The 17,631-nt window shown below is 39.4% G+C and overlaps 1 protein-coding gene across 4 annotated transcripts; it reads right to left on the bottom strand.

The window, feature by feature from the left end:
• Positions 1-219: 219 nt before the first annotated feature.
• On the bottom strand, positions 220-17,600 carry LOC102297610 (kelch-like protein 12). 4 transcript variants are annotated; one of them, XM_005930627.3, is made up of 12 exons: positions 17,100-17,591; positions 15,307-15,533; positions 14,981-15,134; positions 13,595-13,812; positions 8,309-8,458; positions 8,079-8,193; positions 7,887-7,993; positions 6,861-7,056; positions 6,581-6,739; positions 4,339-4,437; positions 3,313-3,499; positions 1,110-1,389 (listed from the first exon to the last, which is right to left on the bottom strand). In XM_005930627.3, exons 1-12 carry the CDS (start codon positions 17,155-17,157, stop codon positions 1,263-1,265), a joined length of 1,797 nt encoding a protein of 598 aa, XP_005930689.1. In that variant the 5' UTR covers positions 17,158-17,591; the 3' UTR covers positions 1,110-1,262. The 4 variants fall into 4 exon arrangements, with proteins under 4 accessions (XP_005930690.1, XP_042080209.1, XP_042080210.1 ...); XM_005930628.3 differs by lacking the exon at positions 3,313-3,499 and having other exon boundaries at positions 220-1,389; positions 17,305-17,600; XM_042224275.1 differs by lacking the exon at positions 3,313-3,499 and having other exon boundaries at positions 220-1,389; positions 17,100-17,593.
• Between the last annotated feature and the right edge of the window lie 31 nt (positions 17,601-17,631).

Here is a 17,631-nt window from a genome sequence, read left to right as displayed (position 1 = left end):
TATTTAGAACAGCGGTCCCCAACCCCGGGCCACGGATGGTTGGGGTACTGGTACCGGTCCGTGAGTTGTTTGGTACCGGACTGCAAGAGTTGAGGCTCGGGTGTGATATTCATGGTTTTTATCATTATTTTTTTAACGTTTTTATCGTTAACCTGGTTTCCTTGGGTCTTTTCCCATGTGTTATGAATAATTTTTTTTTTGGTACCAGTGCTGGTTTTATTTTGTTGTATTTATCCGCAACACCTTAAATGTCAGTCCGTGAAAATATTGTCGGACATAAACCGGTCCGTGGCGCAAAAAAGATTGGGGACCGCTGATTTAGAAGATTTCAATGTGGCTCGCATTAAGTCATGAACCTTCCTCAGCAAATTGTCTTCCCTGTCAACAGGGGGTTCAGATGTATCACAGATAATCTTAACTGGTTCTCAATGTGTTTATTTACTTCCCAGGCAACAGTGATGTTAGGAGTGTATCATACATTTACATCCAAATCTATACTCTGAGGAAAGAAAAATAAATCACAAGCACCTCATACTTGAATTTTCAAAGTTGCCAAATCGAGGAACAAATGAATCAAGAACCAATGGGTACAAATCAGTCATTTTCTAAAACAAAAACATCTCTAAATATATCTTCTGAGAGAGAGAGAGAGAATATGTATGAAACATATTAAAGTTATTTTAATTAAAAGCACTGTTTACGGGTAGGGGTTGAATTACTGACTCATTAACGACGTTGCAAATGCCAAATGAGTTCACCCGATAACAAGCTAATGTAGGGCAACGATCATCAAAGTCAAATGGGAGGCAACACGGATGCTCACCGCTTGATGTAGGCCAATGTCATAAGGCATATAGCAGCAACTGGAGCCTGAATCTGCTCCATTGTATTTTGTTTTCTCATCATGAGTAGAAATATATTGCACTTTGAAGACAAAATGAAAAAATAATCTCACAGGTAACGACAGACACAAGTACCACAGAAGAGAGTCATGCATGTCCTGATGGGCTCCTTGGAGGCCTCTTTTGAGGTAAGTCTACCACGGTGAAGCTGAATCTCTGTAGCACGGTCCGAGTCGCGGAGGGTTAACCGTCCTTTGGAGGAGGCGGCCCAAACTGCTGCGCTTCATAATCTTTTGAGGGTATCTATTTGAATACTGGTGAACAGACATCTCCCTTTGCGGCTGTGTTTTAGAGGCATTTAAGCGCAGTTTAGCAGCCTGCCCTCCCGCTTGCTTTTCCTCTTGTGGTTCTTGGCAAACGTCACTTTTCTCGTAGAACACAAACGCCCGCGTCACACCGCTGGGTCGCCATCGAGGTAACAACTTCCCAAGAGTCGATAACTGGGTCGTAACATTCGATACTGCTGAGGAGAGAGTTCCCGTCATATCTGGAGAAATGGAGAGGAACTGAGAGTTTGAAACACAGCAGGAAACAGAGCTGAGTGAAGCCACTGAACAAGATCACATTACTACTGTCTGACAAGCTTGCTGCAGAATGCTGTACCGATTCTAAGTTAAATCAGACAATTCACCTTCAACCCTGAAACACGTTGTGTCTACAGCTGTCTGCGGACATTAGTACCATGAAGAACAAATATGAAAACACAGTAGTAACTGCTGCTCAAATATCACTAATGTACAGTTGAAGTCAAAAGATTGCATGCACTCATTGTGCGCATGAATGTTGTGGTAATTTGGGGCTTTTAATGATTTTGGTTATTGGTTATTTATCAGGGTGGCATTTTTGTATAGCATACACCTTTAATGACTATAATAACAAGATTTGGGTGCACAAGTGTTTTTTAATTTCTCTAGTCAGGGTCCTTACAGGGCTAAAAGTATACATGGAGGCTCAAATATATGTTGTATGATGTTAGGGTTTGGGCTCATTGTCCTGTTAGAGCCCCCAGTTGTTTCCAAGTTGCTCTGAATTTAAACCACTTACAGATGCCTTTGCTTTGTCACTTTGGGGAATTCTGAAAATGAAATGCACTGAATGTTTAAGAAGAAGATTTTAATTACACTGAAATGCTAGAAGGGAAGAAAAAAAGGAAAAGGCAAAACACAACAAAGACAAAGCAGGGACTGCTTTGGTAAAAAGTTTTTTATCTTGAGAAAATACAATCAAGGAAACAATGTTTTCAAGTATCAGATGAGCGAGTTTGAAGGTTAATTAGTTAAACTACTGTTAATATACTATGAAACACGACTGTGCATTGCAGAAAAAAATGAACAAATGAAAAAATAAACAAATCTGTGTGCTTTGCCCGTAGCTTCCAGTGTTTGCATCTCCACTGCAGTCTCTGAAATTAATGACCAGGCTGAACCCGCTAAGGTGATCTCAACCTCAGTTTGTATTAGTTCACATTTTTGCTCAGCTTTACCGTTTTCTTTTCAGTTCAGTTTACTTTCACTACGTTTCCAGAGTCGGCGTGCTTGTTTTAAGTTGAGCTTTTACGGTTTGAATATGTTTAGTTTAAGTGTCAGTTTAGTTTTTCTGTTCTGGGACTATTCGTCATGAGCATGACTCAAGAAGGTCAGAACCTGTATTACAATACAAACACATGGCTCACAACCATGTGGGCACTCCAGTTTGAGTAAACATAATGTCCTCCTAATGTTTGTTGTGCTTACATTTTTGAACAAATATACTAAAACTACGGTAAAGCATGTTTTAATTGTAATAATTTCTCTAAGGATGTGGTATTGTTTCAGTAACTATAATAAACTGGGGTCTGACCCAAGATAAATGGAATATGGTGGGATTACATTATGCATTCATGTTAAAAAACATTTCCTTTATGCAATCATTAAAATTCTCATGTCTGTGTGCAGACTTGTTGAAAATACATATGTGATCTATTCTTTACTATTAATGTGCGCACTGCACTGTATGCAAGGAGCTATGGGACATTCATTCCGTGCACCAGCTGCTCTATGCTGAGTAAAATCAGGAACAAAACCCATAATCTCTGTAAAAATACATTCTGAGGCTCAGTCGAAGCCTGAGTGCTCAAAAGTTGCTTTTTTAGTGCTACATTCTCTACTTGTGTTTCTCCACACAGCGTGAAGGGATTCCTCGTGTTATCACTGGGATAAAAAGCAGTCAGTAGACTTGACAGACCATTTCTTCAGAAAGCATTTCTACTATGAGAATAACGATAATGTACTGAAACTGGTTTCACTTCATAGCCTACATGGAAAGAAGGCACAATAACCCAAAAGCCTGCCAATATTCATATCATATGTGAGCGCTGTATTAAGTAAAACCCCTTTAGGACTATTGCCACAGCAATGGAACTCTTTCTTACCCGGCGATGGCGTAGAGTCGCCCTCGGAGAACGGTGGCTCCTACATAACACCGAGGAGTCGTCATACTGGCTACAGTGGTCCAGTAGTCTGTTCTGATGTTGTAGACTTCGACGGAGTCAAGGTGTGAAACGCCATCAAACCCTCCCACTACATAAATGTGGTCATTGAGCAAAGCCACACCGGCCCCTGGAAACAGCAGGAAGGCGTCAACAGACAGCAGCACAGCTCGCAGGAATTTGGATCGGATATCAGTGTGACCATAGCTCAAAAAGTTGTACTGAGTATCTGTGACAGTGGCCCATTTTATGTATGATGTTCTGTGTTTACTACACCATGCATCAGCAGCAGTGTGAATGGGAGAGCTAACAAAGCATCAAGGAAACAGCAAAAGGTCAGCTGTCTGGAGGAGATGCGTGCTTCCCACTCCAACAGCTTCTTGTTATATGCCTGAACTAGCAACTTCAAATTTTTGCCGTTTTTTTTTGTAGTCAGCAGCACACTGTGGTCAAGTCTGTTAACATGACTGAAACACAAAAAAACCTTTCAAAACCAGCATCTCTTGCTCAATCACTTTCACTGTCTTTAAGTTTAGATTAACATTTGATTGGAAGCTTTTAGAAATATTAAATAAATAATTTTACAAATGAGGCAAATAACATGGTCCCTGTTTATGTTTTATTTTTAAATAAATACCAATCCATGGGCATGTGCAGAGAAAGGATAATAGATACACATGACAAAGGATGTTGAATATGGAGCTGCCAAGCAGGAGGAAAAAAAGCCCACAGAGGGGGTTAATGGGTATAGTGAAGGAGGACATGCAGAGGGTTGGTGTGACAGAGGAGGATGCTAGGAATAGGTGAGATGGAGGAAGATGATCTACTGTGGGAACCCAAAACAAGGGAGCAGCCGAAATTAGGAGACAATAACTTGCAGTGGATTGGTACTCGATGTCAGCAGAAAGTCAAAACCAAGCCATCGGTAATGTATCCAAGCTGGAAAAAAGATTATGTTTTATTACCTACCTGACCGTTTGGTGGCCATGGGTGTGACACTAGTCCAGTGGCCTGTGTGTGGGTCATACCGCTCCACCGAATTCAGGATGTTTAGCCCATCATAGCCACCTGTCAAGAAATGGATGGTCAGAAAACTAATCATGATGAGCTTGTTTATGCTGCTGTTCAACAGAGTTCTAACTAAAGACTGTGATGTCTCCCACTGGCTTGTGAAGACTCAAGCTGAGCGTTTTGACACTCGCCATCTTAACTTTTTAAAATGCTCATTTTGTAGCGACTTGACAGGCCCACTTAAAAGCGCCTTCTGCTATGTCATCCTAACAAACATTATGCTGCTTTGCATGCACACGCAAAAATAAAGACTGACTGAGGGCACACATCAGGAAAGCTGAGGTCTGTTTTTCCATTCACTACGGTAAAATCTAATTTCTTTCTAAAGGGAATCAGGGACAGGTTTCACTTTTCAGACCCAGAAGCTACGTGCACCTTGTATATGACGTAAAAATCTTTTTGGTTTATTTTATGAGCTAAAGCAGAGATTACCTTTGAGGTCAGAAGGAGAATATAAGCCGTTTTCTAAAGAAATCTTAACCAAAACGCTAACGTTATGGCTATGCCTACTCTCCCTAATTTCTAAAAAGTTATGAACCACATGATTAACTGAAAAACCAGCCAGAAAAAAGACGCATTAACATAGTTTTCTTGACACGAAACAAAGACGAAATGATAACTCAGTTTTTATATTTGCCTGCACTGGAAAACATGGAGTTCTCATTGCATTGTGGGTTGCTTGCAGCCTTAATGTGTCTGTCAGAGTTAGTCAGCTATCAAAGTAATTTATCTTTATCCTGTAGGAGTTTTTGAGAGGAGTCCAATGACTGAGTACAAACTGCCTCCTGACATCTTCTGAGGGAAACCAACTTTGGATAAACTCTTTAGGTGAACAGCCAAGAATTACTGCTGTCATAAACGACAAGGAGCTCTAAAAGACATGCCTGTGAAATGGTTATTGCTGGAGAAAATAGAGACAGCTTCCACGAAACTGATGGTAGAGTGTTTCAGAACAACTGACTATGTTAAAATGGTTTTACTTCATGCTTTCATTGTTATAAATAAAAGGAAAGGAGGGTGAGAATTAGTCTTATAATCACATACTGTATGTATAAAATGGTAGTTGCTTCATGATTTGCTTCAAATGTCTACTGCTCAAGTGATCTCTGACCCCAGCCTACCCTTTCTTGATGAGTTTATGGTCTCAATTGCTAGTTTCAAGTCTTAAAGAATACAACGTGTGATCGTTTCTTAGAATACCATCTTCGCTAGAGTCAAAAAGATCGATGAAATGTAGGTGTTATGACTTTAGCTGAGACCAAGAGGAGAGACAAACCTCTGGTAGGGTTGCGTCAGGAAGGGCATCTGATGTGAAAACCTTCTAAATCAAATATGCAGAGCTACACACTGGTGACCTGTAGCTTCAGCGCAAATCAACACCCAGCATTTCCAACTTTTCTGTTCCACCTATACAGGCTTGCTAAATTTTCCAGTCAATGAAAATAAAAATCAGAAGAAAGTAAATGGATGAAAAAGAAGAATTAACTGTACAAAACCAACAACAAAAACTCCATCCTCAGTCACACAGCACTAGCCATAATAGTTTGACGTGTGCATTTTCAGTCATAGTGACTACTTAGATTTGTACTCAGTCATCACAACATGGAAAACTTCTGCTTAAGGGGTAATCTGAGCATAGGGTGCCCCTTGCATTTTGCAAATTTGAAAATGAAACGCACTGATGGTTTAAGAAGATTTTAAAGGAAAAAAAAAGGGAAAAGGCAAAACACAACAAATATAAACCAGGAACTGCTTTGTGAAAGGTTCCCTACAACACATAATGCTAAAATACAATCAAGAAAACCATGTTTTAAGTATCAGATAAGAGAGTTTGAAGGCTCATTAGATGTCAGAAACACATGACTGTGCATTGGAGCAATGAAAAACAAATCTGTGCTTTGCCTGTAGCCCCCAGTGTTTGCACCCTACTGCAGTCACTGAAATCAATGACCACGCTGATTTTCGTAATGATTTTCATGAATCATTACGATATGAAAACATCCAGATGTTGACAGATGAAACAGTCAAGGGTTATAGGTCTATGTCTACCTTTTATATACAGTCTATGCTGGTTTTCAGGTTAATATTTGGGCTTATGTGAAAATCAAATTTTGATGACTGTGTATTTTTGTCTCCATACCTAGACAGTATATAAGCCCGCTGGCCACCACCAAACCAGCTCCTTCTCTAGCTGTCTGCATATCACCCAGCATGCTCCATTGGTCAATGTTTGGATCATATCGCTCCATGCTGGTATGACGCCGACTGCCATCGAAGCCACCAGCAACATAGATCATATCTGTCAAGAGCCAATAACAACACAGCTCTCTCATTAAACATGAAAAATGGAGATGGACAAAGAAAATCACAGATGATTTCAGAGAAGGGACTAAGCTCCCTGAGCATAGAATGTCTCTGACCTCCAAGTGTTGTAGCTCCAGCAAGGCCTCGCCGAACATTCATGGTTGCGACGGTGTACCAAACACCGTCCTCATCCGCTGTGTAGTCCAGGCACTCCACGGAGCTGAGCCGCGACCGGCCGTCATAGCCCCCGATCACATAGACTCGATCGTGCAAAGAAACAGTGGCCACGTAACGCCTTTTCCGTGCAATATTCTGTTTAAGACACAAGTGTCAAACTCATTTGAGTTCATGGGCCACATACAGTCTAATTTAATCTACAGTGGGCATTGCATTATAACTAAAAAGAAATCAACTCTGCAGACATGAACCAAAGCCAGAGCAAAAGACACGTGAACTGAAATCTATTAGAATTCTTTTCAAAGCAAAGATGATAGTAGAAATCTATCTTCCAGGGAAAAAGCTTTTCAAAATCCCATGTTTGGGGAAAGACAGGAAACTCTTTAAGCCGAGCTGCTTTTCACTATACTTGTTATCACTATAATTAAAGTAAATTTAGATAATTCTTCACAATAACTGCAAAAAAGAGGTGTTCAAACTTGCTTTTAGAACAACTTTTGCCATTTTGAGATATAAGAAAGCTGAAAGCAGAAGCCTGAGTAAAAGACAACCCTTAACACCCTACACCCTCACAAATTTACCAGCCATTAGAAAATACTGTATTCTGTAGAAGTCATTTTAATTTTAAAGGTTATTTTTTATTCTTTATTAAGTTATCGATTTACAAAACAGGTGCTGAAAAGCATGAGATGCCTTAATAAACATCTATTTCAACAATATTTCACTTTACAGATCAAAGCTGTACAGTTTTCGTTTCTGAAGAGGATTTCATGTGTTCATGATTCAAACAACTTCACATTTAATTTTCTGTCCATTTCTTGTGTAATGTGGGCATCATGAAAAACCTTTCATTTCATTGACAAATTGGAAGCAATTTATGAGTTCAATAACACGTTCACACTTTGCACTGCATGTTTGACACCCCTGGTTCAACAGCTAAATACATACATCAAATTAATACTTACAGGCAGAAAGGTCCACTCTTGAGTTTTGGGATCATATTTTTCAACTATGTCTATTGGTGACTGCTGGCTGCCAAACCCACCGATAACCAGCAGGACTTCTTTGGCACCTTAAAAGAAAGTAATGTATTTTACAAAGCTTCTGTCTACAAGACAAGTATTTAGCTAAAGTGCAGTTGAAAACTGGATTCCTACCTAATCTGGCTTGTGTGCGTGGGCCTTGCATCTCACTCCTCAGCTCCGGTCTTAAGTGGAATTTCTTGGCTTCATCAACAAGGTCTCGACATGGCAGGCTACACCGAATGAGAGGCTAAGACGAGTAAAAACTTGCTTAATTACGGTGTGATAAAACTTGACAGAAAAATCTTTCATAGGAGGCTTGGCATGTGATTACACAACAACCCACAAAGCGTCGCCTGGCTCACCTCAGTATCAATGACATCTGTAATGTAGCGGGGGGTCAGCAGCGGCATCCGAACAAACTCCAGCATGTCTGGCAGGTAGGGCTCCCGCTCTTTGCGGTTGTGTTTGACCCAATTTAACACGGCCTCGAATACAGGCTCCTCCGAGTCCACCTGCATACCAACAACATATACAGTAATAACACCTGATAGTAAATCTACACAACACTGAAGGATTTGCTAACAGCTGCAATTGAACTATTGCACAAGACTGATTTTTGATGCAAGCTTTTTTTCAATAAATATAATTACTTGTGGCAAGACTAGTGGCAACAATTCAAGAGACTTCTGCAACTGCAAAGACAAAATGTACAAAGGTGAAACAGCGCAGTCTGCTAAAATAAACTTCAAATCCTCAAAGATGACAGAAAACTTTAACTGAAGGCAAATTATGCGTGACTACGATTTACATGTATGGTCTGGTTTTATTTTAAAAACAACAAATATGACAGGAAAGACAATTTGACAGAACTTGTGATCTATAAATCATCATGTGATAATAACTATGTTTTCACAAAGCGGGGTATGTGGTTGGGAAACAGGAATTTCCTGAGCACAAAGCCAAACTTAAATCAGATTCACTTCTCTGCAATTTCATTGTCAGGTCAATCCACAACACTGACTGGAACTTGGGTGGTTGGGTTGTTGGGGGGGAGGTCACAGACTGATTCTGTAGCAGGTTTATACTTGCTTTTCATTTTTGGCGCTTAGATTGTTGACAGATATTATAGAAGCTGTGAAAGTCAAGCTCAATTTACATTAAATCAACTATTTGTTTCAGGGATCTTAGACTGAAATTTAACTATTTCAGTAGTACTGCAGACTAAAGTTATCACACTTAACTGAAATAAAACTTTGTGAACTTGCAAAATGAACTAAAAACAAAATAAAAATAAAGTGGAAATGTCCTCATTTTAGTTTATTTTAGTAAAATCTATATAAACTGTCTGATGAGGCTTTAGTGCATTTGTATATATACAATGTCTATGTGACTGTGACGCAACAGTCTTCACAAAAAGTCATGTTTGAACTGCAATTGACTATGTGCACGTTAGCATATGCTACTTCCGGTGCGGAAACTCCTGTGGGGAGCTTTGTTTCCGGTGTCCTATTCACACCCTGTTTACGGTCCAAAACAAGTTAAGCAAATGAATGAATCAAGCGGCGATTTACATTTCTATAGATGTCTTGGGCATTTACCCAATATATCTGTAAATGATATTCATCGACTTGTCGATATTTTTTCCCCGTGCCTCAGAGCAAAAGAGAAAAGGGATTCAAATGTTATATTTCTCAGCTGTCCCTCGTTTATCGCGGGTGTTATGTTCTAAAAATAACCAGCGATAGGTGAAATCAAGTAGCCAATTTTATTTTTTGATGGTGCAAAACGTTTGGTGGATATTGTGGACATCCAGTACTGCACTTCAGAGTCACACTGCTAGCGATCGATGCAGGGATTCTGTACTGAACAGGAGAGACGTCACAGAGGAGATCATCTGCAGCGATCAGGACGCAGGACACAATGTGACGTAAAAAAAAACGTGCAAACTTGCACTAAAAAAAATCTGTGAAACAGCGAGGTGAAATGTGAACCGCGTTATTAGCGAGGGACCACTGTAATTTTGAAGGTAAGTCACAACATACCCTTCGTAAATACTAATGTATAGAAACCCTTACCATCAATTATTCATTTTTTGTGTGGCTTTTTTCACGGTTTGTTAACATGCTGTGTAGGTGTGTACTTGACAAGCTGATATCGACATAACGGGAAACATCTGGTTTGACTATTCTTCACCTGGAGTTTGAATGCTGAACATTTGCCTGTTTAAATCATAAGACCAGTCACTATACAGAGATGTGCTTCTGAATGTGGACGATGTGTCTTCTGATTTTGTAATGCAGTTCTGCTTGTGTTGAGTGATGTAAACAACTGATCGATCTAAACGCTTTAAACGTCAAAATTGATCATTAGATTTTTTATGACACAACAGTGGTGAGTGTTCCCACCTTCTGCTCTTTGTAACTTCATGCAATCTTTCCGTTTTCAAGTTTTGGACATGATTTTGGAGTATATCTTCGCAGTAGCGATTGACCGCAAAGTAAAGCTACCGGAAATGTACAACCCCTCCACACCCCTGGTCGTGGAGGAGGTCTCGCGGTGGCATTTCAGAGCCGTTTCAACTGCCGTTCAGTGAAAGTTGGACACTTTCTTTCTTTTGAATTGCAGCTCATTAAAATCGGAAGTAAGGATCCTTTTTACTGTGCTGTGGTGTATCGTCCACCCGGCCCTAACAGCATGTTTTTAGCGGAGTTTAGCGACTTCCTGTCCTCTACTATAAGGTTGTCCAAATTGCTTTTAGTGGGGGATTTTAATATACATGTTGATGATGAGTCCGACCTCTTTGCCAGGGGTTTTATCAACATTATGGATTCTTTTCATTTTATCCAGCATGTGTCCGGCCCCACACATAACAAAGGTCACACACTGGACCTTGTCTTTACCTTGGGTTTGAATATTGATTGTATTTGTTCTAAGGACATTTTTATCTCTGACCATTATTGTATTCTTTTTAACATGTCTTTTCATGAGCCTATGTCTCCTGTTCACCGGACAGTTATGTCGCGCATTATAAATTCCTCCACAGCGCAGAAGTTCTCAGATGCTTTTAATTTAACACTATCCCCACAAAACGGTGTTGATTTCTTCTATAGATCTATTCAATTATCATTGTCTTTCGATCTTAGATGAAATCTGTCCGATTAAAATGAGACCTGTGCCTGTTTCCAAGTCTGTACCCTGGTTAAATGACAACATCGCTTATAAAACGTAATTGTCGTAAAGCTGAGCGGTTATGGAGGAAAACTCACTTAAATGTTCATCTCCTTTATTTAAAGGATCTTTTAGCCTCTTTTAACAATGCTATTAGAGATGCAAGGGCTGCTTACTTTTCTCAGTTGGTTGCAAAGAGCAGAGGTAATCCTAAGGTCTTATTTGATACTATTACTGATATCATTACTCCTGCTCCACCTGCTGCCATTATTTCTTCTGCTGAAGACTGTGAAACATTTCTTGCTTTCTTTTTAGAAAAGATTAGCAATATAAGGAAAAAATTGTCCCCATCAGCATCTGCACTGTCAGTTCCTACGCCAGTTCGGCCTGTTGTTTTAGAAAGATTTTTACCTGTTTCACTAGCCGAACTGGGAAAAATAGTTAGTGCAACAAAAGTATCCTCTTGTTCACTCGACATTTTACCCGCATCGTTATTCAAAAATGTCTTTTACTCTATTGGTCCCTGTATGCTCACTATAATTAACACCTCTTTGGGATCTGGCAAAGTTCCTGCCTATTTTAAAACTGCTGTTATATACCCTCTGTTAAAAAAGCCTATGCTGGACCCATCTCTCACTAGCAACTACAGACCGATCTCAAAAATACCGTTAATTGCTAAGATTTTAGAGAAGATTGTGGCTAAGCAGCTTACAGCAGTTTTAGACAAATATAACATCTTTGATAAATTTCAGTCTGGCTTTCGTAAAGCTCATTCTACTGAAACAGCCCTTCTTAGAGTTTCTAATGACATTCTGATGCAAAACGATGCGGGTAAGTGTTCTGTTCTTTTAATGTTGGATCTCACGTCGGCCTTTGACACCGTTGACCATTATATTTTGCTTGATAGGCTGAAATACTGGGTCGGTGTATCTGGGTCTGCCTTAGAGTGGTTCTCCTCGTATCTCTGTGAACGATACTCTTCTGTGGCAGTTTCTAAGTACAGGTCATCTTCTACGTCCCTGTCCTTTGGTGTGCCACAAGGCTCTGTGCTGGGGCCATTATTGTTTTTAATTTATTTACTTCCTCTCCAGCATATTTTGAGCCCTTTTGAGGATATTTGTTACCACTGCTACGCAGACGACATCCAACTATATATATCTTTTAAACCTGAAGATGCTTCTAAACTGCGGATTTTAAATGTGTGTTTGGAAACCATCAAAGGTTGGATGGCCGACAATTTCCTCCAACTAAATGAAAATAAAACTGAAGTCCTGTTATGTGCTCCAGACAGACATGTACCCAGCATAATGAATGCTCTTGGTCCCCTTTCAACGTTTGTGAAACCATCTATCAGGAACCTAGGGATAACCTTCGATCCTGCTCTTACATTGGATACTCACGTCAAATCTCTGGTTCGGTCTTGCTTTTATCATTTAAGAAATATTTCTAAATTGAGCCCCATAATAGCTCATACTGAACTGGAGATTGTTATTCATGCTTTTATTTCATCACGACTGGACTATTGCAATTCACTGTTTACATGTCTAAACAAGAGTTCCCTGGCGCGTCTGCAGACTGTCCAAAATGCTGCAGCAAGGCTTCTGACGAAAACATCGAAATACTCACATATAACACCGCTGCTTATACAGTTACACTGGCTCCCTGTCGAATTCAGAGTCCACTTTAAGATTCTGGTTCTCACATTTAAGGCTCTTCAAGAACAAGCACCATCATACATCATTGAACTCTTACAGCCCTATGCCCCTAGTAGGTCTCTGAGGTCTTGTGGTCAGGGCCTACTTGTTATTAAGTATACGAGACTGAAAACTAGGGGTGATCGAGCTTTTGCTACTGTGGCCGCCAGACTGTGGAATTCTCTTCCTCAGAACTTAAGATCTGCTGATTCACTGATTACTTTTAAAAAACAGCTAAAAACACATCTTTTTAAAATTGCATTTTGTTAATTTTTGACTGTACTTCGTCTTTTTAATCTGTGTCTATACCTTGTAAAGCACTTTGTGATCTCTTATCTAGAAATGCGCTATATAAATAAAATTTTACTTTTACTTTACATCCGGTCTCAAACCAGGAAGTTAGCATTTTCTCGTGCACAGGGTCAATGCCTGTTTGGATTTCCCTAAATCTTCCCCCTGATAAATATCCTCCATATAACTCATACTAACCAAGGAAACTAAAATTAAATATTTTCAAACTACAGAAACTAAAATGAAACTAATAAAGCCACTCTGGAAAGTAACTGAAAGGGAACTGAATTAAAAACAAAAAGTCAATCAAACCAATTAGAAAATACAAAACTATATCACTAACTCTCATGCAGACAAAAAAGTTACCAGGCAACTTTCAGGTGCTTGGAGTTACAAATTTTACATCATCTAGCAACAAAACACAAAGTAGCATTCACAGCACATTTAAAAAGAATTTTAAAGAGAAGCAAGCTTCCCTGCATGCAGTTTTCCTACCTGAATTTCGTCACATTTTATTAGCTTTTCCACTTCTGTCTGGCTCAGCAGCATGAACTCCTCATGCTGAACCACCTCGGAGAAATGCTTCTGGGAGAAGAGCTCAGCGGCCTGCATCAGGTCAAGGCAGTTGTGCGTCTCTGCAAAGTCTCGAATGCCCAGACAGTTGGAAGGATCGAGTTGGCTCTCCAAAAAATCACAACACGCTCTTTTCACCCCTAGGGAAGAGGGAGATAGGTTTGTACACACATGCACCATTTGTAGCCTTAACTCTTTCAAAAACCAGCATGTAATTCTCTCTTAATTTGGAAACGGAGAAAGCATTTTAATGGAATAGTACCACTGTTTAATAAACGTTTCACTATCGCCAAATTATAACCAAATTAGAAAGTAGAACTTTAAATTGATGATTAAGCCTAAAAAGAATTATTACATCACATTTTCTGCGGTTCCCAGCAGACTATAATAATTCTGGATGATATGATTAATATTACAAACAGACTCATGCACACTCTCTACAAAAATATATTTTTGCAACATTCGCTGTCATTTTTTTGTTTTACATTTGTTTTACCCCATATAATCTTATTTTATATAAGATTGGAGTTATTATATATAAGATGAGCTGGATGAGGCGGCCAGGGAGCGGGAGGTCTGGGCTCTCCTGCTTAGACTGCTGCCCACTCATCCTGGCAGAAGATGGATGGATGCGTGGATTTTTCCAGGTGCCAAACAAGGTATGAATACTGAATACAACACTGGATGACTGATAGATTACACTGCCGTAACTGGGGTTCAAATTAAGCCCTTACGTTGTTGCATGAATGGACTGGGGAATTAAAGATGATCCATTTAAATCTGTAACTGGATGAATTTCCCAGTTACTAACGTTTGCGAAAGTGACTTATTTCAACAAGCCTGCTTACTAAAACTCCAAAATCCAACATTACAACAACCCAGTTTATTCTACTGGGTAGACACATAAACTGACCTAAATCATGCTAAAACTAATACATTACTGCCTGCAAGAGGAAACAATTCAAACCTTGTAAATTTATTTTTGAGGACACTGAATAAGACGTTTCAAGATCTGGGGTTACAGTCATGAGAAAAGACGGCTTAAGCAAACTCTTTAATCATTATGTTTATATTCTTTAATCATAACACTGCACTTTAATCAACATGAACACTGTAAATATGCCACATTTACCCATACACACTAATTCTTATCAGCAGACTGTGGTAAACAGACATAATTATATTATGTTATATTAACATGTTAAACAAAGTTATAAAAGCTCAAAACACAGAAGCTTCTGAAGACAATGTCAAAACCAGAGACAATTATTAGAAACTTTTTAAATCAAGGTACAGCTCTGAACTTACCTTTGAGCTGTAGCAAACACGCTGCAGGGAGCAGCTCTTGTACGTTCTCCACCGTGACAAGCACAGTCTCTGTGTAGACAAAGTCCAACAAGATCTCCATAGTGGATGCCGTGAGCCCCTGAATGTCGACAAAAGATTTCCCCTTTTCTGCAAGCTACAGAGCCACAACAACACATTTATTTGAAGGATAACTTTTGAGAATCATCCTGCATTTTAGGCAAATGTAACACCACCTTAAGACACCCAGAAAGACCAACAAAGAAAAAACAGCATAAAAGAGTGCATCAGGAATGTAACTGGGACATCTATTTTTCAAACATTATTACCTCGCTAGTGAACATGGCACAAAAATAGTCACTGCAGGCAGCCAAGACAATTCGGTGAGCTGGAAAATCAGTGTTCTCCACCCTCAGAGTGATGTCGCAGAGTGTGTTGCTCTTGCGAAGTGAGTTCATTGCATTGAGGATGGATTTGGCATGGGAATTGGTCATGATGTCTTTGGGAGCCATGCTGCTTTGAGAATCCCTTACGGATCTCAAACTACTAAATGAATCTGGAAAAAAGACAGTCTATTTTGAAAACATCCTTTGGGAAGAAAGGTATTCCACAGTAAGCATAAAAGCACGCCACAAGGACACATTTTTATATATTGTACAAGCAGGTCATGCAGCTAGTCAGTGTGTGTGTCTGTCAGTAATTTGTCAGTTGGGTTGAACTGCTGGCTAGTCACAAGATAAGTTTGTGACACTTTGTGGGAAATGATAACAGATTCACTATTTTACACCCTTTTTACAAAAAACAAACAAACAAAAAAACCCAACTGCTAATGAAAATGTACATGAAAAAAAATTTTATATTAACTTTTACATTATATAATACTTACTTAATATATATATATACTTTGTATTGTGTATTATTTTTACAATGTTTCTTCTTGGCAAGGACAAGAAATAGCATAATTTATTCTGCTTATAGGACAGCAATGGAGAGAAAATACTGACTATCATAGAAGCACTATAGTATTTATAGTGCTGCATTTGCCTGACTTCTGGATTTATTTCTTGCAAACAATTACTTGATTTATTAAGGGGGGGGGGGGGGGGTGTCCAATTCTACCTGGCCCTGTGTAAAAACCGAATTGTTACCCTTTTGAAATCATGAATTAACTCCAATTAACCACATTTTTTGGAAATCTGAGTTCAATTTCACTTGCCACACTTTGGTCTGATTACTGCCACACCTACTGAATCAAGAAATTACAAGAGTAACCTGCCTGACAAAGTAAAGTAGGCCAAAAGGCCTCAAAAACCATCATATTATGACATGATCAAAACAGTCACTAACGTCCATTTCTAAGGCTTTGGGACTCCAGTGAACCATAGAACAATGAATTCTGCTCTCTACCAGAAAATCCTGAAGAACAATGTGAAGTCATCAGTTTGTCCCATGGAGCTCAAGTATAATTAACATGAGTTACGCAGCAGGACCTGAAACACATAAACAAGTCTGCCTCTTAACGGCTCAAAAAAATAAGATTTTGGACCAGCCTACTAAAATTTTGGACTGAAACCAGATTAAGATGCTTTGGCATGACCTTAAACTGGTCGCTCATACTTGACAACCTTCTTATGTGGCTGTATTAAAATCATTCTGCAAAGAAGAGTGGGCCAGATTTTCTCCACATGTGAAAGACTCATTCCCAGTTATCACAAAGACTTCATTGCGGTTCATCCTTCCAAGGGTGGTGTAACAAGTTATCAAGGTTGTAGAGGGCAATTACTTTTGTCCACACAGGGCCGGCTAGGTTTGGATATCTTTACGCCATGAATAAATTAAATCATCATTTAAAACTGTCCTTTGTATTACCTCAGATTATATTTGCCTCATTTTAAAAGTTCTTTGAAGATTTCAAAAGTGAAAAAAAAAAAACTCAGAAAGGGGGCAAATACTTTTCTCATCACTCTACTTCTTGTAGAAAGGCTTAAATGATCAGTTATTTCTATGAATAAAAAACCATATTTAATAACGCTAGTCAAATAAGAGCAATGTGTGTTTTTTTCTTTCCAGACTTTACATTTTTGGAATATTTTTCCACTACAGTCTTGCAAATACAACTTACCGTTAAAAGATCGGAATACTTTTTCCACCACTGGGAGGCAATAACTATAGCTACACATTAGCTAGCAGCAGCCAACGACAGCTGACGGCTAACGCCAGCGCTAACAATAACAACTACGAAAACACAGCAATATAAAGTGAGCTGACGGCCAGAAGAAGACAACACATGGAGCGACACACACACACAAAACAACTTGTAATAATACCTGTCGCAGCAGTAAAAACGTCTAGCTAAGTTGCTCAGCTAGCTAACGTTAGTAGCACCAAAGTCTCCCTGTCCCAGTTCTTTGCTCCCAGTCGTACTGCCTTTAACAAAGCCCCTCAACTACAGCTACTCCATGACGACCTCTGCCGGGTCACTCTATGCACCGTGAGGACACATATATCGGAACGGCATCATATTAAATCCCGATGGGATTTTTATCCAGCTATAATATCCCGTTGACTAAACTGCAGCAGGTCACAGTAGCAGCAGCAGAGTAGCGACTCCACAGATTGGACGTAAACAGACCATTACGTGAGTGTACGTGCGC

The sequence above is a fragment of the Haplochromis burtoni genome, unplaced genomic scaffold (genome assembly GCF_018398535.1).
Source record: "Haplochromis burtoni strain Fernald_Lab_line unplaced genomic scaffold, NCSU_Asbu1 Contig_134, whole genome shotgun sequence".
NCBI classification, from domain to species: domain Eukaryota; kingdom Metazoa; phylum Chordata; class Actinopteri; order Cichliformes; family Cichlidae; genus Haplochromis; species Haplochromis burtoni.
Note: the sequence above shows the minus strand (reverse complement) of the source record. Positions and strands in the feature narration are given on the sequence as shown.